Here is a 25,893-nt window from a genome sequence, read left to right on the forward strand (position 1 = left end):
ATTTGGAAGGTGGGTGTGATCGGAGCAGACACAGAGGCTGGGCCTCACCTTCAGCTGTTCACTCAGGGTGGGTCCCATCACAAGATGGGCCCTGGTTGTGTCTGCTTGCACACAGATGCATGAACGCACTCGTGCTCTCTCATTGCCACACACACGTGATGCACTTTGTATCTCATCCTCACATCTCCATTCAGCTGTGTGAGGTATTAATCAGATGAATTCTAAATCTCCCAGCTTTACATTACTTGAGCCCCTTCCCGTTCCTCACCCCGCGCCCCCCACCCCCCACCACCACCTGCACCAACACTGATCCCCTCGTCCAGCGCTGCGCCGTCTGCGTCGGGCTTCTTTCACGGGAGGCCTGAACAGGCACTGCCGGGGGCGATACCAACCCAGTCTCCAAAAAAAGCGTGAAATGGCTACGTTGGTCCACCGTGATAAACGTAGTCATGTTACGTTTTCCCCCAAAATAACGTTACTATGTTACGTTTCTTTTGGCCCATTCATTTACATTGCTTTGCAAATAGGTCACGTGACTATCAAGTTTCCCGGTAGCGAAAAGAAAAACATGGCGGACGGTCAGCATAATCTCCGTGAAAAACACAATATTTTAAGAAAGCATCAGCATTTGTATGCATTTCGATGGCATTTCTAGCGAGAAGTATGCGTTATTCTTTCATAATCTTCTATCAGAGACTGTAGAAGACCTTCCGTTTATTCGTTTCTGCGAAGATTTGAGTGTCCCTTTGGCAAAGCGTGGCTACGCAACGCCTTTAACGGCGCATTATTAAAAAAACACTTCCAGTGGGGGCGTTACCGTAAAGAGGCGTTCAGCCTTAAAGCCACTAATCGCCAAACAAAACAAACTCAAAGCACTCGAATCACATTATGACTTTTTAAACATAAATTCCGTTATTTTTATGAGTTTTCAATGAAAGAATGCATCATTTCCGGGGGTAGGCATGCCCGGGACATCCCGAATTATGGGCAATTTTGATTTGTCCAGCTTTTTGACAGCTCCAGTCCCGACTTCCAATCACAGCCTCCTAAATCAATGACGCGCCTAAAACTCTCGGATCGAACATTACGTCTTGTTTACATGGGAAAGGGGGGCGGGGCTTCGCCCTCAGAGCGGAGCGTCATTTCTCGCTCCACACGTCTCCTCTTTTTACTGGCCAGGAAAACGGGCGATCTATCCCACGTGGGTCTGGCTCCATTCCATTGGCTCTGACGAATCCATAGAGAGGCGGGACTTATAATTTGCCCGGCAAACGGAGAGATTTGAGCTGCATTGCTTCCACTGTGCGTGAAGTGGCCGTGAGGCCTCCACTAAAGTCTCTCTCTATTTGTTCTGCTTTACTCAATAAAAGTAAAACCTTTACAGATATACTGTCCACACACTAGGCTAACATAATGGAGACTTCCAGGCTTCGTCCTTTATGTTTTATGGGGATAAAGCCCCTGTAAGTAGTTTTTTCCCAAGCAAATCTGAGTTTCTTCTTTTTTTGTGTGTCCCATACAAATATCAAAATATATATACTGATTTTCACATCCAAACACACTCACTTATGTTCCCTTTTATCATGACAACAAGAAATTTCAAGATATACCTTTTGCTTTCATAAATCATACAGTTTTAGTGTGTAAATGCCCAGCAGTGTACGGTCCGAGGGCCCCTATCGGGCCACTTGTTAGATGGGTTTGATGGGTTACCGACTAAAATATATGCCCCCACCCCCTAACTTGATTTAGGTCTGTTGCCTCAGGGTAACTTGTAAATATAATAAGTCAAACAAGCAATGTAAGCATTAAGAAAGTAGTGCATTTTGAGCACATTAACCACAAATGGATTCAAACATAAATTCAAAAATATTAAACAAAGAAATGAAATGACCAACACTGTATGTACAAAATCCACATACAAAACATGTAAACTTAAAGGGCTTGTTTGTGTCAAATTTTATGGCATACACATTCAACTGGCCTACAATAACCTGAAGAATGTCTTAAAATACTGAAGGGGGGGACATGATATCATTAGAAATGTTATGCCAGAGGGAGCACAGAATGTATTGTGGGGTGTTCAACAAGGAGGATTTTCAACCTCTACTATGTCTCCATCCTCATCTTGATCGACAGACTCACTGTCACTATCATCAGACATGCGTTATCCTAGTTTTAGTGTGTAAATGCAATTTCCAGCATGAGACCTAAAAAACGCCTACAGGAATAAAAGGGTTAAACCAGATACAACTTGCTTGTTTGACTTATTTGACTTATTATATTTACAAGTTTCCCTGAGGCAGTTAGGGGGTGGGGGCATAAATTTTAGTCAGTAACCCATCCAACCCATCTTAAAACTCAGTCGAAGGAGTCTAACGCCGGAGTCACAGGGTGCAACAAAACTCTGTAGTGAAAAAAGTGAAGGCCGAGGCATGCTGGGTGAGGTGCGATCCCGGCCCTTTTGGGACAGTGTTGTGCCTGAACGCGTTCATAAACTTGTTGATATTTTGGGCGAACGTGAACTCAACGTACTGTATTAATGCCCGATGAACGTCACTGTTCTCGTTCATTCTGGTGTCTATGAACGGCGCGTTCGTTCAGCTTAATGTTCAATGGGGTACCAGATTTCTATAGAAAACACACCATAAACGCGCATTAATAAGTGTAGCAAAGAGGCGGCGTATAATAATTTTAAAGAGTTTATGAAGTTACTGACAAGGTCGGTGAGGATGGGAGGAATCTGACCTTTCTTTGCAAACATTTGCACCTTAATGATTACTGTCCTGTTTTTCTTTTAATAATTCCTTATTTAAAAAAGACCATTTAAGCAGCATGTGTTTGAGAATGTAGTGTAGGGGTAAACTCTGCAACTGCTGCTAGTGTGGAGTGAATAGACAGCAACATAGCATCAAAGAATCATTAGGGAAATGCTGTCCCCTCAATGCTAATGTAAACCCTGGTTGGATAAGGATTCAAATTGGATAAGAAGATTAAATCTGATGCATAGCTTCAGTGTTAAAACTGATAAAATAATTGCTGTCTGTGGTTCTGGGCTGTGGCAATAATTTAAAAAAAAAATAGCTCGCAGCAACGTATGGAAAAAAAGAACTGAACTAGTTCATTTTTTGGAACCGTGAACTTAGTTCAAATATTTTGAATTATGAACTGAACTAGTTCCTTTTTAAAATTTGTAAACTAAACTTTGAACTAGTTAATGTAGAAAGTAAACTTTCCCAACACTGGCTATAGGACCCCGGAAGATGATGAACTATGCCTGGGAAGGGCGAAGCCATGCCGGTACGAGCATGATGTGCAAATTAGTCGTCAGATCAAAGTATAGTAGTGATAGACTAATCGAACCATCTAACAAGTGGCCCGATAGGGGCCCCCGGACCGTACACTGCTGGGCATTTACACACTGTATGATTTATGAAAGCAAAAGGTATATCTTGAAATTTCTTGTTGTCATGATAAAAGGGAACATAAGTGAGTGTGTTTGGATGTGAAAATCAGTATATATATTTTGATATTTGTATGGGACACACAAAAAAAGAAGAAACTCAGATTTGCTTGGGAAAAAACTACTTACAGGGGCTTTATCCCCATAAAACATAAAGGACGAAGCCTGGAAGTCTCCATTATGTTAGCCTAGTGTGTGGACAGTATATCTGTAAAGGTTTTACTTTTATTGAGTAAAGCAGAACAAATAGAGAGAGACTTTAGTGGAGGCCTCACGGCCACTTCACGCACAGTGGAAGCAATGCAGCTCAAATCTCTCCGTTTGCCGGGCAAATTATAAGTCCCGCCTCTCTATGGATTCGTCAGAGCCAATGGAATGGAGCCAGACCCACGTGGGATAGATCGCCCGTTTTCCTGGCCAGTAAAAAGAGGAGACGTGTGGAGCGAGAAATGACGCTCCGCTCTGAGGGCGAAGCCCCGCCCCCCTTTCCCATGTAAACAAGACGTAATGTTCGATCCGAGAGTTTTAGGCGCGTCATTGATTTAGGAGGCTGTGATTGGAAGTCGGGACTGGAGCTGTCAAAAAGCTGGACAAATCAAAATTGCCCATAATTCGGGATGTCCCGGGCATGCCTACCCCCGGAAATGATGCATTCTTTCATTGAAAACTCATAAAAATAACGGAATTTATGTTTAAAAAGTCATAATGTGATTCGAGTGCTTTGAGTTTGTTTTGTTTGGCGATTAGTGGCTTTAAGGCTGAACGCTTCTTTACGGTAACGCCCCCACTGGAAGTGTTTTTTTAATAATGCGCCGTTAAAGGCGTTGCGTAGCCACGCTTTGCCAAAGGGACACTCAAATCTTCGCAGAAACGAATAAACGGAAGGTCTTCTACAGTCTCTGATAGAAGATTATGAAAGAATAACGCATACTTCTCGCTAGAAATGCCATCGAAATGCATACAAATGCTGATGCTTTCTTAAAATATTGTGTTTTTCACGGAGATTATGCTGACCGTCCGCCATGTTTTTCTTTTCGCTACCGGGAAACTTGATAGTCACGTGACCTATTTGCAAAGCAATGTAAATGAATGGGCCAAAAGAAACGTAACATAGTAACGTTATTTTGGGGGAAAACGTAACATGACTACGTTTATCACGGTGGACCAACGTAGCCATTTCACGCTTTTTTTGGAGACTGGGTTGGCGATACACATCCCTCAGGTGAGCCTTTCATTATGGATGATGTTTCTGCCAAATTATTTAGACCCCGAGCCCCATCAACACCCCTACGCCGTGAAAAAACACAAACAAATAAAACGTGCGCATGCACACACAGACTCCAAAGCTCCACTGCAGTCCATCCCGTCCCTCGCTCTTTCTCCGCCGTACCACAAACACCGCTAACACAAACCCTAATCCTTGGGGGGGGGTTAACTAAGGATGACGAAAATATCCATCATATGGATGTATTCAGTGCCATAGAGTATTCAGGTTGAGCGAAGCTACCTTGACATCATTGGCCCCAGTAATATAGGTTTGGTCAAGTGTGTGTGTGTGTGTGTGTGTGTGTGTGTGTGTGTGTGTGTGTGTATTCTTAAGAGGCCATTTTTGAAGACTTGTTAGGTAAGAGACATAGATGACAGTCTCTTGGCAATGTCTGACCTTGGTTTAGACAATGGAAAAGAGTTTAGGGATTTAAACACACTCAAACACACATCACTGTAACTGTTCTCTTTGTCACTAAATTCATTTGGAAATATATCACTTACAAATCCCATGCTCCCTGTCTCTTCTCTCTTCCCGCCTCAGCATCCTCCCTGCTGTCCATCTCAAAAGTTTCATGGTTCCTTGTCCCGCCAATTTTTACTCTCTTGCACTACATCATCTTCCGTCTTCCTCCTTTGTCCCCTCCTAACTTGTGACCCCAACTAAATGAGGAAATATTCATGTTTCCCTAAAAATCTGCCATCCTGTCTTGTTCCTACATTCTCCCATAATTTTCCTACATAATGTGGTTTCATTTTTTTGAAACATATATATTTTATTCATATATATATACTCATTCAAAGTCAGTGTATTATCTACAGTTTTGTGAAGGCCTCACGTCAGGCAAACGGCTGGCTCAGATTGTTCATTTCTTTATAAGTCGAGTTAAGATCGGCCGATTTGTGTCATTCCACCTCTCTATTGATTCATTTAAGCAGCCTGAATACGGCTAAGGTTGCACAATCCTGGGCTTCCACACGCTTTTACTTTGAAAAACAGGTAGAGTGTCTGGAGTGATTGGCTCAAAAAACCCGCCCAGAAGCTTGAGCCGCCATCTTGCCTCTCTCACACTGAGTAATGTACCTCTACGAACGGGAAACGAGACCTCATTTCAAAAACCGCAGATTAAATCCATGAATTCTGTGAAAAACAACAAAGGTAAGACACATTTATGATTCTTTTGATTCCGTGGCTTGATCAGTTTTGTACGGGAAGTTCGGCATGTTTGTCTGAGTGGAATGATAGTTATATCACCGTAATCAGCGCGTTCTGCTTGTGTGCGATGATACTTCCAATGTTGTTGTAGCGTAAAGCGTCGTAAAAATATGGCACTTTTGGTGATTCAAGTTCTACATTTCTGGACAAATCTGCATGGAATATGTTCTTACTCCTACCTCACTCTCTAATATTGTGTTTGTAGTAATTAATATTAATAGTATAATATTAGCCTACCATAGTTAAATTGTATTTGGAGTATTTCATTTGGGCTGGAGATTATTGTTGCCAGGACTCTAATGCTGAAGCATTCATATCTGTTTATAATGAGTACCAGAAATGTAGGTTCTGACCCGGCTCTGTATCATTTTTTTCCCATATGGGGACTGCTAACCCCTGTTTTGAATTAGTAGTTGTGTGTAAGAGCTTGGCTCCCTTCGTCTTGTTGGAAGAGCAGCACAATGCCCCTAATTCCTTCCTTCCTCACTATCTCCGTTGTCCCTTCCAGAACACGGGCCTCTCTTCTGACCTACCGTCTCCTTTGCTCCTTCCTTCTTTCCTTCCTTCCTTTCCACACCCTTCCTGTTCCCACTTTCCGACTTCCATTTCCTCCTCTTTAATCCTTCCTGCCTCTCTATCACTTGCATCAACGTGATAATCATCCACTTCTCATACCTAGGCAGCAGCAACTTTAACACCACACTTAACCAGGAACCTTTATGCAGTGCCTTTTGGCTTCATAGACTCACCGAGGCTGAAGAGCACCAGGAACTTGAGGCAGACAAACTCCCGTTGGTCAATCTGCAGCGAGCGTAGCTTGGCCACCAGTTCTTGGGCGTGGCTCAGCAGGTTGTTGAGGGTGGCTCCCGCCTGTGACGCAATCACTGAATAGTCCACCTGGAATGAGCAGGGAGAGTAGTTTATCAAGAGATGCTTTGAAGGGGTAAAACGACGGATTGTGTACTCTGCCATAGCTTCTTTTCAAGGGCAGCCAGCAAAAGAGACAACAGGACAGTGGTGATTACAAATGGCGATGTTTCACTGTGTAAGCATGGATATTTCTTTGGGATGCTTATCCCCATGAGGTATATTTTAATCAATGAAAATATATCTTCAATCCCAATATGCAAAAATGACCAATAACCATGAACCACGAACCACATGACTCTACCCTGAACACATAGGCACCATTAATATATATGTAATGATTTAGAAATCCCTGTGCCGGCACTTTCAACACACAGTCAAAAGCTTTAATGGGTATGTCAGTGTGAGACTTTGGTGGATGTGTCAAAAAAGCACCTACAGGGTCAATGCTTTGGTTTAACATTTTTTTTATGACAACATGCTGTCAGTGTTTGGCAAAAGCATTAAGTTCAAATTCTGTCTCTCCTTTTCTGTTACACAGCAAAACAAAAACATGCATCCAGAGAAACAACCAGATAGATTAATAGATTGATAGATTACACATAAACCCATTTGGTGGGGTCCAACCCATCGGTCCATGCACACACAAACACATACTCCTTTTTTCCGGTGCACTTCATATGTGCAGCCGCAGCACATTTGTCTGGGAGGCAAGTCCTTAGCTGCCACTCAAAGTAAGCAAGACCATATTAAACTTTCATATTTATTGACAATTCATTACCATAATTGACTGTGCTAGGGGTTCCCTGGGAAGGTAGTTGTTGGCGTGTGCAGTTCTGAAAGCTCAGGGAAAAAGAGGGTCCCTGTGAGCCTCAATTTGCAATTAAAAACGACCCCGGATTTTGAATTAATTCATTGTGTAAGGAGATTTGTTTGGAACATGTTTCTCATCTGTGAGGTTCAAGTAGAGTAAATGTTCTCCTGTACTTGTTGTCTTTCTCGCTTACTACACTACAGTACCTCCTCTTTCGATTTATCCTTAACTCCTTTGCCTCTCCCTCTTTCCTCCTTCCCACCTTCGAGACGGTTAAGAGTTATGACTCAGTGAAAAGCAGACACTGCCCCCTTCCAAGATGTCAATCAATTTACATAAAATCAACTGTGCATGAAATAACTTCATTGAAGGATTGGACTGTTGATGGTGATGCCTTGGGTTATTGCCTTCTAGCCTCAAGTAAAAAGAGAGAAGAAAAAAAATGCTATAATGTCACTATAGCAGACTTAGCACTAACCCTGGTGACCTGTGCCTCAGTCAATCAATCAATACTACTTTATTATCCCTCCTGGAGAGACCTGCAGAGTAAATATATGAATAAACCTTCAAATCTTAACCCATCATGAATACAATAAACAGCCCTGACAGAACATTAAAGATGAATATTTGAGCTGAGCTCGGTTTGATGGGTGGAGGGCTTTGATGTGTGTGGTACACAGGGATGGAAATGTACCTTGTTTGAAAGCACAGAAATCCACTATTGGCCAAGAAACTTCTGTTTTAGCATTTCTTCATCATTTGAATTTCATGTACACCGGGTGCGTTGTGCTATCAGAATATCAGGATTTTCATCCCCCAAACTGGCTGCCAAGCTGTGAGGCCTTGCTTAATCATTCAACAGCTCAGACCGATCTTTGTCATTTCGTGTTTGCGCACATTTGTACGTTTGATGCTGTGACAGGATGAAGAACAAGCCTTTTTTTTGTCTCCCCACATCCCAAAAATACAGTCATGGCCGTGTCTCGCTGCAGTTTGTGACATGACAGCATGATATAGTTGAGAGAATGACAGAAAATAAGAAACAACAGGAACTGTCATGTGAAGAACTGGCCGAAAGAGAAGAGGACAGAGATTGTATGACAGCGAATCTACTTGTGCCGTGGATCTCCTGTTAAGTACGAGTGCAGGCTTTGACTAACAAGAGCAAAGGCGAGGATTGATTCAAAGAAAATCTACGTTTTATCCTAAATAACTGATTGGCCCATATCATTGAGTTGACACATTACAGACCCGTGTGGCCTATGAAGGCCCAGCAGGTTGGCCCAAACAGCCATTATGGGATTAGTTATGCGTGTGTAGCGTTTGCTTTGGTTAATGCTGCTACTGGGTTCTAAATATCCCTGGTGTTATCCCTGGGCTGTCACCCCTGGCCAAACAGGGAATAATAGGAAATAATGAACTGTTTCAGAGCCTCACACACACACACACACAGGCACACACATTATTCCCTATTGCCCAACACCAGCTGTTCATTAACCACGGTATGCAAACGAAACTGCCGTCCTGTGCCTCCCCTGATTATTAGGCCCTCCTCCTTACCGCGCCGGCCTCTACAAACTGCTCTCATCATCTCCTCAGTCCCTCCTCTCTTCATCTCCTCCGTTCTTCCTTCTCGTCCCCTACCACCTTTTAACTTCCCCTCCTTGTCCTCGCTAGTCCGCCCTTCCTTATGTGCTGGCTCTCGTGGTTACGTTTTTTCTTATGTTTTTTTCTCTTCCTCTCTGCTTCTTTTGCCCTTTTCCTAATTCCACTCTGCCATGTTCTGTCATTGTCATCCCTCCATCTCTACGCTCATTTTCTTCCATATTTCTCTTCTTCCTCGTCCTCTACTTGTATCAGTTTCTCTCTCCTTGTCATCCATCTTGGGGTTTCGTGCCCTCATTGTGCGTATGCCTCTTTTCTGCCCTCCTCTGCCATTTCTCCAGCTCTCCTTCTCCACCTGTTCCTCCAATCCTTTCATTCTTCCCTTTCTGTGTTTTCTCTACACCTATTAGTGTGCATATTGGTTCTTCCTTAGCTTCTCTGAAAATGAACAGCTCAACCTTGTTTTCATTCAGCATCATGAAAATAAAGTAGGACTTCTCTGTATCCATTGTTGTAAAACATTTTGTTGAAGAGCAATGTTTTGAAGAGCCAGCCAATCAGTAATGTATGATTTCTCCTCTCACTGACCGCCATGCCACTGGTCAGAGGCATATTCATGATGAGCAGTCTTATGTCTCTGTGTCTGCATAAGATTACGAAAATCACTGAATACTGAAGGAGTCTTCCCGGCCTACTCAGGTTTGTGTGTTTACAGTTTCACAGTGCACGCGTGTGCGTGTGTGTGTGTGTGTGTGTGTGTATGCGTGTGTGTGCGTTTATGAAGCAAAACAGAATCACAGTTTCCTGAGGCTTTGAGGACCTCAATTCGGGCCTCAAGCGTCGTCTCTCACAGAGTTTCTTAAGGGCCCCGGTAAAACAGAAAATAACATACTTAGCCACATTCTCATCTGTCCGCCCACTCACTGTGCTGCACCATGCGTAACCGGGTGCTTCATTTGTGCACTGGCAGAGTGTTTATGCACTTAGAAGAAGAAAAAAAAAAAGCTGAATTGATTATTCTGGTGACATTAGTATATATCTATAAAGCATTATCTATTTTTAATGAAGCGGAGACTCCTGTGAGGCTGAGTGATCAATACGGCTTCAAGGGAAATGTTGAGGTGTTGCAGAGTTCTGTAAGGGCCGCGGGAAGCATGGTTGGTTTTGGAGGAAAGGGTGGAGGTAGATGGAAGCGAAGTTTCCCGGTCGTGTTTTAATAAACTCACCTGCTGGCCAGTGACCAATAGGATGGAGCCCTCCTTGGCGTGCATCACCTGCCGGAAGACGTGGTCGAGGATGAGTAGTTCGCTCCAGCAGTTCTGCAGCAGCTTCATCTGGTCATCCACCTGATAAAAAAAAAAACAGGAGTTCAACATGAGAAGCCACTGTGAATTAAAGTGCTCAAAAGTGAGCTAGAAGGGTCTCCAAAAAGCTATCCGGGCGTCGTGGCATCATCTACCTTTTCTCCCTTTCCTTTCGATCGATTGTAATTTACTTGCACGGTAAAAATGAAATAGCCAACCACCGTACATACATCACTGGCTGTTGTTTGCTAGTTCAAAGCTCAAAAGTCCCCTGCACTCACTCCAGAGCTTTCTCATCACTGAGTTAAGCACTTTGCTCCGTGCGCAACTTCACATTTTTGCCAGGTGGATCTGTTTGCCCATTGCCAGAAGATTCTGAGTGATTCCACAGAAGATAATGATTAAGTGGCCTTTTTTTTCCCTTTTTTTCTCCCGACTGAATGGCAGCCGCTGGCTCCCAGGGCCTCGCCAGGTGAGCTTGGGAAGCTGAGGCAGGTCAATCGGTGGTTCTGTACACCAACAACAACCCCCTCCATTGTAACTTAGTCTCTTCCCATGCCCGGCAGTGTTAATCATTAGTCCACAGAGCTAGAGAGACAAAAAAGGCCACATTGAGAAGGAAAGAATGAGGAAAATGTATGAGAGGCTCTTTCTGTCTCCACCCCCCCCCCCATCCCCCCCTTTTTTCGTCAACAAACATTGTACCCTTTGTGGTATCATTGGGAATAATGTGTCTCTCTGGGCACGCTGTGGTTTTGTGGTGATGTGAAATACTTTGTTGCTTTCAGTCTGTGTGAGAACGTTCATCGCCAATGTCCACCTCAACTCGTCAGGAGAAGAATGCGGATCGATGGTAATACTTTGCGACACAGGCAGGTGCAGCATGAACACTGCTGAAAAGGAATTTATTTTTGTGTTGTCTGGAAATTGCACACTTTTGTTAAGATGTACAATGACCTTAGGTAAAAAAAAAAAAAAAAAAACTTTATTTCATTAGTATTGTTATGACTGGTGATTGGGGCTGGTGCCACACATTATCTGTTAACCTTTCAGACATGCAAAACCATAGCTGTGCATTAACATTGACCTGGCCCACACTGCTGCAGGACCGTGCTGCCCGGGTGTAGTTGCAGTTTGGTTTCTGTACCGGCTTTGATGTACACAATGCCTTTTTTGGGCCGTCAACACCGGTTCAACTACGGTTCAAAATGTATTGGATAAAAAGCAAAGCAAAATGCAGAGGAAAACCCAAAAAAGTGATATATATTTTAATGCACATGTTTGCCATTTCTCCTCAGTCAGTGAGAGTCAAATGACAAAATGCAACAAAGCTTCTCTGACCTTTTTGAATATATTTTACAGCATGGTGGACTCTCTTTGTCTCACCGCTCCTCCCTCCAATACATCCATTTCTTCCAGTCACATGCTGAAGCGTCTCAAGCTCAGGATGAAAATATTCCAATGCCTTCATTAAGACCATCAGAGCTAGAAACACAGTCAAAGGACGGACCTCTCCATATGCCCCACTTCTCTTTTTTTTCTTTAATTTCTCCATATTCCCTGTAACAGCGTGTGTGTACGGACGGATGGGTACATGTAAGGCCAAGGCTCTTCAAAGGACCCCCCCTGCATGTCAGTGGTTGCTGGCAAGTGCCGGGGTCCTCATCAAAGGGCTGTCCTCACTCTGCCTGCCTGGAAGCTCTTCTCTGACAAGAGGCCTGGGTCATCAAAGGGGGGCCCGCTCAGAGGGGATGACGGCGGGTGATAGCAGCCTAGACAAGGGCTGGGGACACCCGCCTGGAAATGGGGAACTGGTGAAAGACAGACAGGCAGGCGTGAGGGCGGGCCAGGGCTCTGGGTTCAGTTCGCTGACCTTTTTTAAGTGGCAGCGACACGAGCTGTTTCCCTGACAAGCTCTTCCTTTGCTCTGTCAAATGAGCAACGTTCATGGCGCCTGATCATACAAGATCTGCTGCCTGCTCCCTCAGATAATATGAACCTTCTGACATGGAGCGGACAAGTGCTTCATGTTGTGTTTTCGGTGCAAGCGAGTCCTGAGTACTATCTCAAGGCACTCCATGCGACCCAACACTGGCTGATTGCATTGCTGCATTTGATCCATCCACAATGTGACAGGACAAAGTTCAAGTGAGCACATTGTTGAACTCACCAGGAGCAATAAAACATCAGATTTATATATTCATATCGTCAGTTCATTTCTTATCTCCCCAACGTGGAGAGATAAGTACTACTTAACCGTTAGCCAGTAATGTCGAATAAGTAGGAAACAAGTTTTTGAAATGTGCTTGATTACACTGTTATCGCTGTCTGCTAACAGTGTGTCCTGAAATAGGTTCATTCAATGTTTCACAACACTTTTGACAAAATCAGAAGTCCGGAAGAGGAAGTAAGTTTTATCATTTCAGTTCCAGTCTTTCACTTTTGGATTATTTGAATATAATAATAATATAATATTAAAGCTCATATTTGATTTCATGATAAAACTCAATATACATCAGTACCAAACTCTGTAACTCACCACGAGATAGAGTTAGTAATATTATTTTTCCCAACTCAATGGTTGTCTCTTACTTAAAAGACTAAATCTATCTATAAATCAACACTTGTAAATGTCCCTGAATTGATCAAGAAAATTAAGCAAAAACCGGGGGTTAACTCCTCACTTCTCATTTGTTTTGTTCAAAGATCATTGATTTTTAGGTCACATAAGAGTTTTTCTACTTTTGCTTTCACATAATACATTTGGACAATCCCAAGGCTGCACCTGTCCTTGGTGGGAACAAAACTCATTGCAAGGATTCAGCTTCTGAGGTTCGGGCTGATGCAGAAAACCCTCCACAGAAAACTGGCTTCAAAATCCACATCCAAGGCGCTTCAAGGTGTGATATATATAATATTTTAATATCATCGCTAGTGTTTGGTTAAAGAGTTGCGAGAAATTCCAAGCAGGAACTTTTACTTGCAGCAGCCAGCAATGAAAAATACATATCCTCCAAGAAACCAATTTAACACCTTTATGATCGTTCAGGCGAATGGGATCAATGCCAGGATCAATTGCTTAGCCCATAGCTTTTGTTCAAAACCACTGGCTAAGATTAATAGGATTTTCCAGAGAGAGAGGTAGAAAAAGCGTGGGGTGAGAGAGGGAATGAAAGTGCCAGACAGGGAATGAGAGAATGAGAAAAGACTTGGGGGAAATTGAGAAAATAAAACAAAGTGATTAAGAGCAGATATTGCCTCCATTCCTGGGTAAATGTAAATTAATTGGAAATGGAGCATTCAGATGCTCGCTGACTGAAATAATGTTTATTCATTGCCCCCCGCTAAGAGTAGCGCAATTATCATGGTGTGTTGAGTCAAACCAGGCCAATGTAGTAGAATCCTCCCCCCCCCCCCCCCCCCCCCCTTTCTTGTGGCCGGGTTTTGGTCTAGTGCCACGAGCATTGTTAAGCTTCGTACGGTACGGCTGGCTTTAACGAGAGTACACAGCTGGATCTGGTTTTAATAAGTAGTTCCATTTTTGATGTGGCCTAATGAACAGATTAATGGAATCTCCTTCTGTGGAGCGTTAATGAATGGAGAGAATCGTGCTATTTTTTTTCTTTTTTTAAAGACGTGGGGGAGAACACGCACACACACACACAGAAATCCATTCATTTATCTGCCTCAAACGACTTGTACATAAACAATAGCTGTGCTTCTATCTTTCTCTCTCTCTGCTGGACAAGAATCAATGCTGTCTCGAGATACTACAGGTGAGGTTTGAAGCTGACATCAATGCTGGTGCGTTTCTAGCAGCCGCCCTTTGGTGCAGTCCTGTCTTGGCATCTGTTCGCCTTGAGCCAAACAGGTCCCGTATTCACCTGGGAACGGGCATTAATTCACCTAGAACAGCGGCTGTTGCTTAATTATGCTGAGCCCTAATATACTCCAGCTCATTTTTTGTTCATAGTTTGGTCATTTAATTAAAAAGGGTTTCAGTGTGTGGTTTCCCTGCCAACAATAGGATTTTGTTCAACTGATTGGTCATTGAAGTATCCAAAATCATGGAATTGTTTGTTCTTTGCTCGAGCACTTTTCTCTGCTAGCTAATTTGACTACGAGTCTGTTTATTTCTTGACTACTCTTCCTGTTGTCTCAACCAAGACCAAATTACGAGGAAAGGTTTAAAAAAAATGAAGTAAAAAGAGGTCAACATTGACTTATGACACAAAGAATATCCTCTTGAATCCTACCTCAAATCATTTTTGGCAGCCGTAACTTTCTAAAGCCACACATAGAGTTGCGTCCATATAACACACAACAGGGTGTTCCAGCTATGTGACCTGCTGTTAGGGAGAGGTGAGCTTTCCAAGTGTTCCAAACTAGGTCCAGCTTTTCTCTACTCGATGCAGAAGCGGATGGAAATACAACTCTTTACACCATTATCCCTCCCCCTCACTTGTCCAAACCAACGCATGTTTGTCGTGGCGTGGAGTTTGTGTGGGCCTTCGATCCTGCGGCTGGCAGGGTGATAAGAACGCTGGGAAAATGAGCAGGTGGCGTTGGCAGTCTAGCTGGAGGGGGCCTGAGGAGAGGAATGATAATAATAGAGATAATATAGTGAGCAACTTTATTTTCAGTCAAACTGACTCAGCCAGCAGACGAGGTTGAAGATTGAAGCTACAATAATCTGTTATTTTCTAGCTATGCACCTGTTGGTCACCTGACGTTTTCCCTGACTTCAGAATTCGGCTTTACTGATGTGCTTAATCAGGATGTTTAGCGAATTACAAGAAATACATTGATTCCTTAAGAGAAGAGGCTTCAGGGGAACTTACCTGGACAATAATTATTATTCTTCCTTTATTTGGTTGGTTGAGGTAAACCTCTGCCTTTGTACCATTGTTTCTTCATAGTAATGGTGATTAAAAGTATATAAGTATGTAGAAATAGTAGATGTTGTTGCTTGTGTTGCAAAGAATGAAATACAGCCACTTAAGAAAACATGTTCTGCTTTTTTTTATTCTACTGACTCCGCCAATATGGACCTAAAACAAAAATTTGGTGTAGAAATTTAGAAACTCATGAATGAATATGTTTCTAAAGCACCATAAGCTAGCAGACTTGATTAAGATCAGCATGATACTGCAAGTGATCTGCACCATGCATATATGTGACACTATGTGTATATCATTGCATGCATGCTCATCAACAACTCATGTCACTGGCACCTGTTTGTTGCCTGCATGTATATCTCATCCGGCATATCTGGAAGTGCAGATGCCTGTGGGTTTATATCCGACAGAAACTCTAGACTGCTATTATGTGCCTCAACAGCCATAGAGATGCCTCAGGCCACCTGTGAGCTCATAAAAAAAAACATATATTTTTTGTGTTTCTAAATGTCTCGTTCAAACTATCAACATGTACTTAGGATACCAGACATGTGAAGACCACAATCCCTCCGTCTACAGAAGAATATCATCATGTGTAGCCAGAGAAATTGGAGTGAACTGTTTCTAAGGGCAGCGATGGTCTGGACCCTCTTCTATGCCAAACAATATGAGGAAAGCAGTTCTGTGAGTGTGTGAGTCAATGCACATCAACTCAGTGGGAGCAGAAACCGCTTCGTTCGAAGGAATGAATGCTGTATTGTGTGTGTCGGAAAGAATGCTGTGCGTGTGCCCACATCTGATCGATATCACTGCGGCACTGAGATTGATCGGTTCCCACGGTGACGGCATTAACAGACTCGGGAGGCTGGCCTTTGACCCTGGGAACACTCTGCTTTCGATTGGTCGTGCTCTCTCATCTTCGCATCTTTTTACCGTCTCCACATCCTGAAATTCTAATTCTTGTCCCGGGGTTGTGGTAGAAAGGGAGAACATATAACCCAGCCAATCATTTTACACGACCTCTCCTTCTCCTCGTTGCCCTATCCATCCTTTCATCCTGTAGATCATCCTTTTGTCCCAGGCCTCGTTGAGACCAGAGGAAATAAGATGTGTGTCTACTGAGGTCTCCTCTGCCCGAGCCTCTGTAATATGAACGTGTGAGTCTGCGCAGTATTGTGTGTGTGCTAAACAAATATGTAAACAGATAATAAATAAATCATGATGACGCAGAAGATGCAACAGCTGTGACGGGTTCCAATAACAGTTTTGGGGCACGTAATGTTGCGGTTTTTTAGCTTTAGCCGGCTAAGCACACACACACACAAAAACGCACGCACACACATCTCTGAGAATCCACAAGGAGAGGCACAACAATCATGCAGAAAGCGTCTCTGTCTGTCTGTGTGTGCTGCAGCGGGAAGAACGGCTTGTTTTCCCAAGGTTGCTGACGATGGCAACAAACTCTCTGTTCTGTCTGACATTAGCGCAAGGATCTGAGGATGAACCAAGCGCGCCAGAACTATGCTATTCTGTTTTTACTTGATGCATAAGCATATGAAAGATAGAAAAATCAATAAGGCAAGAGAACGGACCAGCGAGGGGCTACACGTGGCCTTCAATTGATATCTGTTCATGCATGCAATGTTAATTGTTTTATGCCGAAACATGTCTGCTTAATAGATATGTACAAAATCAAAACTTTCCAGATAACGCCTGTCAGCTCTTTGAAACGATCAGATACGACATAATCAATGGTGGGACAGTGTTGCAAGTAAAAGGGAACCTCTCATAGGCTATGAGAACTCAATGTGTGTGCAGTTGCCTCATTTATTAAGAAAATTAATCCATGAGTGTATGGCTTAGAGGAAAGGATTTTTTTTTTGTTCATTTTGAGAGCTATTGTTTAGAGATATCTCAGAAATGGACTACCCATTCACACACACAAATACACATACTCTCATACGCACTCACACAACGCACACACACACTTGAAATCCCAGGGCTTAGAGCAAAGAAGCTATCATCTAATTATCAAAAACACAGAGAGGCCCTAATCAATTATTCACATCAACATTAGACCGCTAATACACATGCAGCCCAGGGAATGGCATCTCCCAAAAGTAACCCTTCCTCCTCCACTCCGAGACACACACACACACACACGCACACACACACATGCACAAACAAATGCAATCATATCAAGACCTGGATACCTACACAGGCACACAATTGTATCTATACCTCCATACTCACACACACACTCCCGCCACACCGCTCTCCTCTGACAAAATACATGCCATCCCGAATGCAAAATGAGTTGTGCAAGAGGACTCAGGGCCCTGGCTGGAAGGTGGTGTGTATTGAGTGTGAGTTGGTTAAAAGTGGGGTTTTGCATTCACTTCATAACACAGTTAATGAGACTAAGTTAGACCCGAGTATGAGAGGATTTATGTACATGAATGTACCAACATGCGTGTGTTTTTGCTCTATTGGGTGTGTTTGTGTGCGACTTTGGTTGACGGACAGCGGGGAATGACCTCATAATTCACCTCCGTCCGTCTTTTAAGAGGGAGCGAAGACAAGAAAGAGAATAGACAGAGAGGACTGGCTGAAGGCTTCCTCCTTCTGTATTATTTAGAGCAGTCGAGACGGACGGGCCTCCTTCTCTACGTCTCACACACCCCTGATATGTTAACGCAGCTTAAAGCTGTTTTAAAATGCAAAAGACAAAGTGATGCTTTTTGTCTGAGAGGGAGGGAGACACATATTCCCATTAGTGTTTGAGGCGCTGGGGGTGATTTTTTTTTTTTTTTTAAGGGGGTTGTGAGCTGGTTTGGGTGGCATTTCTTTTTAGAGCAGACAGCTGTGAACTAACATCCAAATGTGGCACAGCTCCAGAGATCACTGGGATCACAGCCCTTGATGTACAAATTAACTATCTGAATTAGCTAATTGAGCATTTCCGGAGCTCCTGTTACACACAAACAGTCAAAGTACAAGGAACAGGAGACATCAAAACCCCGACGCAGCAGAACAGATGGAGCCCCGCTTCTCCCTCAAGTGTAGCTCCAGGACGGATCTGACAGAAACCTGCCATAATGCATCTGTATTAGGAGAAAGAAGTCTCTCTAGCACCTCTGTGGCAGCGCGGTGCTGCTGCAAAGTGCAGTGCAACATGTGGCGTATAAAGCAGTGGCCTAAGGGAAGGTGAGACTGCTGCTTGCCACCTGAAAAGCCTTGTCCTTTTTTTCGGCATTTTCGAGTTCACTTCGGGAAGTTTAGTGTGTTGTAGGACACCCTTCACAGCAAGTACCCCTTTCTGCATATTTGGTTTATTGCTCTTCATTCTTTCAGCTTTCTCGAAAAGCCTCTTTTCATCCCCCTTTTAGTGGGCGCAATCCTAAAAGCACGCACGACCGCGGTGCCCTATTATTAATGCCTTGCCTTTATTTGACATGTATGGAATCATTTATGCGTAGCTCGTGCCAGGTTCGCAGTCATGCTGCTTCGGGAGGAACAAAGAAAGAGACTGACAGACTGAGAGGTGAGGAAGAGGGAATGCTGCGAGAGTAATGAAAAAGTCCTGGTGAAGTGTTAAAAAAAAAAGCAAGAGCAAAATGAAAACCAGCAGAGAACGGACCGCCTACAGTAAGGATAGGGAACAGGTGTCTTTGTCCTACTTTGCCGGCGGGAGTGGGACGGGGGGGGGGGCGGAAGACATTTTCTCGCCTCGGATCGTCGTTTGGCGTGAAGCCCCAACGAGATTTCTCACTCGTCGTCACAACACAACCACAGTGTCTTGTGTTACTCCCATGAGCTGCACGCATCCGTCGACTCAATCACCCGCCTTCCCAGTTGAATATAAATACCCCCTCTACTCTTTAAGTGTAAAACTAGAAGGCAAGCTGTCGGGCCGCGCTCCACCGCTGTCTTGTCTATTGTCTCTTGGACCCCCGATCCCCCGAGCCAAACCCCCCCCCCGCTCCCTGTCCAGAATAGGCAAGCCATGAATAAGCATCAAAAATAGACATCGGTGGACAACTGTTGACAGCCCTGTGACGAAAGCGGCCGACATCGGCGCAACCTCCCGGCGGGCTGGATTACACGCAGATAATTGAGGCCACGCAACGTCGGAACACTAGAAGTTAGGGGCTCTCCGTGTTTTCTTTACTTAAGTAGAAAGCCAGTGGAAGCGAGTCGGGGAGTAGCAAAATATTTGCCTAAAGAAGTTTGCAGTTTAGCAGCCTTGACAATATGGCTTTTTAAAGTAAATGTCTGATTTAATCATAGGACATTTTATACTATGTAGATATAAAAGAATTGTTTAATGGAGTCATTGTCCAAGCAGAGGAAAAGGTTTCTTCTGTTATTTACCTCATAAACCTTCATGGAAAAAGTTTGTTTTAGTTGAATGGCTAAGAGCTGAATAATTGTTGACGCTGGATATGTTAAATTTCAATGATTTGGGCTTATGAAGTGCTTTTTCTAGCAAAGAAATACCATATCATTATGTGACCATATGAATAGTTGTCACAATCAGATTTCATTGTGCCTTAATGATTTCAAAAATAATTGGCAGATGTAAAGGAAGGAGATGAATTAGGTGACAGGTTTGCATAGTTGTGTGTGGTGAGTTTAGTTTGGAGGTTGAGGGTCGGCACAGGGCTGCGGCAGCCACACATCGGCCCCTCTGACCTCTCGGGAACTCTATAGCCAGGAGCTATTTAGGAGCCAAATGCCGGAACTTCTGTCCGTATATTTACCACTCGCCTGACAACATAGCGACACCCCTCATCCACGAGCCCTCTGGTGGATAACAATACGTTTCACGAGGATCGCTTCTAATGTGTCCTTTGCTGCTGCTCTCTGTGAGCGCCACATTTTTGGCTTGGCAACATTTCCGAGAGGAGGCACCATGGAAAGTTACCCCCCCCCCTGTGTAAACTCCAACATGGCAGAGAGGGGGGAGAGGCTTTGTACATTTGGGGGAGTGCGTCTGTACGCTGTTGAGTTGATTTTTTTATTTTTATTTTTCAGCTACGTCAAGTCCCCCCCCCCCCTTGTTGCCGCTTTGGTTACCAATTTTTTTTTTTTTCTCTCATTTTCACTTCACCTCGGCACCTTTCAATCACTCACGCGCTGATTTGACTGACTGTTGGCAACTTGTGAAACGAAAACCCTGATTGTTCGGGGGCCACCAAGGCTAACAGCCTAGTCACCTGCGTCAGCGTCTTAACAAAGAGCATGACCTGCCAATAAAAAAAGGCTTTTACCCTGATCGTCCTCAAACAAGACTTAAACGCCACCTGCGCTCTTTCTTCTGCCGAATGCCCAAAGTGCTCTCAAATGCGAATCAGGCTGTTAACTTGCTTGGAAATGAAAAACTTGAAAGTGATTTTTTTTTTTTTGTTGCTTTTCTTGGCTGCTTCATCAGCAGTGGTTTGCAGAGGAAGGTGAGATGGAGATAGGCAGCAATAGATGGCAGTTATAAAAATAAAAAAACGCACTTTCCTTGTAGTTTTCTTGTGGTGTAGACACTTAATCCATCTGTGAATAGTTACATCTCCTGTGAGAGTACAAGTGTGCTCCCATATCTGCTTGAGTGAGGACTTTGGTTTAATGTCATGGAAAAACATTCTTTGAGTAAGGATGAAGAAGCTTTAAGGAAGAGGAAATGTTCTTGAGGACAGTTGAGTCTATCATAGCCCGCAGCTCTGTAAAGCTGAACTTCATGACAGCCTTTCATCCCTCACCAAAGCAACAAGTAGATGAGCAGACTTTGTGCATGCTAAAACCTTCTAACCCCCGTTGTCTCCTTCTGGCTGCCACTCCTCTGGGACGAGCGACTTTAAATCTTCTCTTTTAACAAGTTTCCTCTTCTTCCTTCCGGCTTCCTGCAGTCCCCTGTGGTTGAACCTACGGGACCATTCCTCTATTTGGAAAGGCTCTTAAAGCTCCTTCTACAACCATCAGGGGATGAGAGAACATTGAAAGATTACATATATATGTATATTTTTGTCAATAGCAGCCCAAAGCATAGGAGACGCTCTTGGAAATTTCACAAACTTTGGTTATGCCGGAAAAATGAGTACTGACCAAAAGATGAAAGAATATGACACCCTAAAAGCTTCCACTAAACACATGCTACATCTGCTGCGTTGACACGTTGGACACAGTGGAACAAGCACTATTTGGTTTACCGTTGTCCCACCCGAGACCCGTTCGGTTAGCGTGTTTGTACGTTTCCCCTGTGGGACGTGTGGGAGTAGTGCCACATGCCTGTAGCTCCTAGACACATTCAAGATGTCCAACGCGTAGCTGTTCAGATAGAGAGGAGACTTTGTCATGTCGGAGTCTTGCTGTTCTGCTTGTTTTGGGACCCACACTGTGCCTTTTAAAAAAAGAGACTTAAATAGACTCCAATTCTTTCCAATTTTGCATCGGTTTTATTGGGGGGGGGGGGGGGGGGGGTAGGGGTTTACAGTATTTATGAAAAAGAAAGAGTGATGTCTTGAGCAATGGTCAATAATTTATGAATGAAAAGAGGGCTTTGTGAAACCACCTCCCCCTCGCCTCTAGCTCCTCGTTACCCCCCTCCCCAAACTCCTGCTCCTTTCCAGTGCTACTGATCAAACAGATATTGTTACCACTAAAATAGCAACTTAGAAAAACACACAGGCGGCCATAAGACCTGCCTGCTGCCCGGGCGAAAGACTGACAGCCGGGGGAGGGGGAGGGGAGTGTTGGGGGGGGGGGGGGGTTGAGGAAGGCTGGAAGAACAACTGGGGTGAGGAAGGCAGAGCATGAAAGGAAGGAAAGAAGAAAATAAAGTCTCCCGACTAGTGCAACAAGGATAGTACAAAACTGTATTTTGGGAGAGAGGTGTATGTCGGGGTATTGGGAGGTGGGGGGGGGGGGGGGGGGGCATGTCATCTATCACTGGACAAATGCTGGGCCGTGGCGGGGGAGAGGGGGGAGGTGGGGGGGGGGGGTTTTGTCGGCCAGAATGGTGCTGCTCTTCAAATGAAATAATATATCTTTGAAAGCCTACGCCCCGCGCCAGGCCCTGCGCCCATACATCAAGCCCAAGAGCGTCTGGTGGATCCGCTCCAGGCCCATTAACCTTCCACCTGTTCCACCCCCCCCCCTTACACCCTCAGCCCACCCCCCGCTCCCTTCTCCCGTCCACCCCTACCTACCAGTCCCCTCTTCACCCCACCACACCCTCCCTTGTTGTCCTTTACCATGCCCCCCTCCCCTTTCCTCCTCCTCCTCCTCATGCCCTTGGTCGTTGCCTCTAGCAGCCCCTTGTTAACCCCCCCACCCCTCATCGCCCCCCGACATACACACCTTCCTCTCTTTCTGGTTTCCCTCCTTCTGTCCTCGTCTTGCTGTCCCTCGTTATGTACTTCTCATGGTCTCTCTCCCTCTGCCCTCTCTTTTCATCTCTCACTGTCAACTCGTCTGTTCTCCTTCCTTCTTTGCTGTGATATCTCTGTCTCTAATGCCTCTCTTTATCTCATGGTCACTTTCTTAGACTCATTCATCCATTCGGTTTAATTCCTTACTCGGTTTCAATCTCAACTCACATTCCTTTTCCTTTGCTCCCTCTACTTTTTCTGTAACACATTCAACCCCCCCCCCATCTCCTTACATGACTTGTTCTTTCCACCTCCTTTCTTCCCAACTAACGTAAAGCAAGCGTTCCGTGTGTGTGTGTGCGTGGGGGGGTGGGGGGGTGCAACACAGCCTGTCATTAATTTAAATGCAACGGACCAGGGACAGAGTTACAAATCTCTGCCAACTGCGTGCTGCCGCCAACCCCATCACGCTTGCAGTTTATCAGGATTGGGGTGTCGGGAGGGGAGGTTGTTGCAGGGGGGAAGGGGGGGGGGGTCGTTGACCTCTATGACAAGACAGACATTGCAGCGGCTCTGAATCTGTTTGTGTGTGTGTGTGTGTGTGTGTGTGTGTGTGTGTGTGTGTGTCTGTAGGAGGTGGTGTAGATATACCGCTTCCCCGGGTTCGCAGATCACGCCTAAAACGGCTTATTAATTTCCACTCAGTTATGGAGTGTGAAGAAAAAAAGAAACGATGCAATCAGCGGTCAAAGTGGGCGCCACTCCACCCCCCCCCTTCCCTCCACATAGAACACAACACAGACACACACAAACATGCACACGCGCGCTTGGTTGCACCTTGGAAATTAAACTGCTCTTGGAGAGGTCATGGAAAGAAGGTGTGTGGTGTGTGTGTGTGTGTGTGTGTGTGAGAGAGAGAGAGTATGAGGAGGAACTGGGCAGGAGGGTTGTGTAACTATAATTTCACAAGACTATATTCATGTAATATTCATGTATCTAGATAGAAGGAAGGTGGTGAAATTATGCAGCCGGATAATATTCAGGTGTGGTATCTGAACATCACCCAGGTTCTCGCTCCTAACCCAGGGATGTGTCATACTGCTGGATTGATTGACATGCAGCCGCTTAGAGGAGTCGAATAAAAGGGCGAGAGAGAGTCTGTGCTGCTTGAAATGCTTGTGGTTTTCTTTTTGTGAGGTTTTAAGACCTTTTTGAAATTTGATTTGTAAGTGAATTAATGACCTTCTTAAAATATCTGAATGACAGGCCTGGTGCACAGAGAAAATTAATTTCTTAAACTGAAGGTTCATGATAATGTGATTAAAAAATAAATATAAAACATCTAAATAGGAAGAATATCAGTGAAGACATTTTGATGGAAATATTTTAAATTTCAAATAAGGAAAGAATTGTAGTTTTACTAAATATTTAGCAAGTCTGAACTATATTTATTTATGTCTGTGTAAATCTTACAATTGGATTACCTCATACCTTTCTTGCCCCTTCCTGTTGACTCTCTTTAACCCTAAGCTCTCCCTCCCTTTTAATTTAAATCCTTTTTTTTTTGCATCTGACACACCTTTCCCTTATCAAATCATTTTTTAAATGTTCTGCTTTTCTTATGTCTTCCTTTTACCTCTCATTTCCTTCCCTCTCACACATTCCTCCACCACTTGTCCCCTCTCTCATCTCCCCTCTTTGTTTCACCTCTGTTCTCCTCGCCTTTCCTTTCCTCTCCGCAGCCATCTGTTTATCCAATATGGCCGTCCCATCTCAGCTGGGAGCTTTCCCAGGGAACAAGACTTCTAATACAGATCCTCCTCAACTTAATGGCCCTCAGTTCTGCTTTTGCCATTCCCGCTACATGCAGAGAGACAAAATAGAAAGAAAAAAAAAACGAGACACAGAAGTACAAAAACGTGTCTGGATGCCCCCAAAAAAACGGTCCCATGATGGCTGAAATAAACAGAGAAGCCACATTTCAAAAACGCCGTGGCTATTTCCTCTCTGCTAAACCTTAATCAGGTGGACAGACTAAATATATGTACACTCTTTATGTATAACGTTACGCAACATTTGACCCAAGACAGAACATGTCATCCCTTGTTACTGTGACTTAGACTCACATCAGAGAGAAGGAATTTCTCTCTTTTTTGTCACAATTACGTCAACCTTCATTGAACTTTTGTGATACACATATTCTCAAACTGTGCATTTTTGTATAGGCTGGATTTTTTTCATGGAACGTTTCTATTTTAGTGTTACTGCCCTCACACAAACCATGCCCCCTGTTTTTGATGCGCCTGTGGAGCCTTTGCAGTTTTCTTTCTTGGGTTTTTGCATCAGAGACAAACAAACAAAAACAAAAATCTAACTGGCCAATTCATTTGTTGGTTTTGTCTGGCTCTGATTCTCTCTTTTCTGGTTGGTGTTGACAGGCATTCTGGCAAATGTACTAAATCACTATCTGAAGAAGTATTGGTACATGTTTTTAAAAAATGAAGGTTAAAGGGAGTATAGGATGACACATTATCTTTTTTTCCAAAAACACGGGTCATTGAATGATATTGACAGCATATCTAAAAGCATATTTTCTATTTACCGAAGACAAACAGCAAAGGGTAGCAACCCTAATTAACGTTAGATTATGGAAACCTTTTTTCTAGGTTAAGTGTTGACAAGGCAAACAAAAGGACTCGCTGTCCCAACATCAGACGCACATCCTTTTTATTAAAGGGTGCAGAGAGGAAGGGGGGGGGGGGGGTCGGGTTTGTGAAGAGGGAGCAGAGTTAGGAAGGTAAGATGTAAACATATGAATCATCAAAAGTCCCAATTGCCCTGCTAAAATCTCCCTCTCATTGTGTTGGGGGCGGGAATCAGGCCAGGCATCCCAACACTGGAACAATGGAGGAGAGGGTAGAAATGGACCAGTTACGGTATGAGTCACCCCCACACATGCACACACAGTGTAAACAAATATCTCATCTCAATTTATATTCAGCACACAGCGTTTTTAAGAAGGCTGTTTACACTTTTCATTAAGAAAATATGACATATTTTTACATTCCCAAGGTTCAGGTATCTAAAATTCATCAACCA

General features: G+C 43.9%; 1 protein-coding gene across 1 annotated transcript in view; it reads right to left on the bottom strand.

Annotated features, from left to right (window-relative positions):
- The window catches only part of nr5a2 (nuclear receptor subfamily 5, group A, member 2), a 61,296-nt gene that overhangs the window by 16,408 nt on the left and 18,995 nt on the right, over positions 1 to 25,893 (bottom strand). Inside the window, exons 6-7 of the mRNA XM_037469996.2 lie at positions 10,458 to 10,577; positions 6,695 to 6,842 (exon numbers count right to left, since the gene is read on the bottom strand). Of these exons, the coding sequence (XP_037325893.2) occupies positions 6,695 to 6,842; positions 10,458 to 10,577 (268 nt within the window). The remainder of the gene's footprint in view (positions 1 to 6,694; positions 6,843 to 10,457; positions 10,578 to 25,893) is intronic.

This window comes from Pungitius pungitius, chromosome 7 (assembly GCF_949316345.1).
Source record: "Pungitius pungitius chromosome 7, fPunPun2.1, whole genome shotgun sequence".
Classification (NCBI taxonomy): Eukaryota; Metazoa; Chordata; class Actinopteri; order Perciformes; family Gasterosteidae; genus Pungitius; species Pungitius pungitius.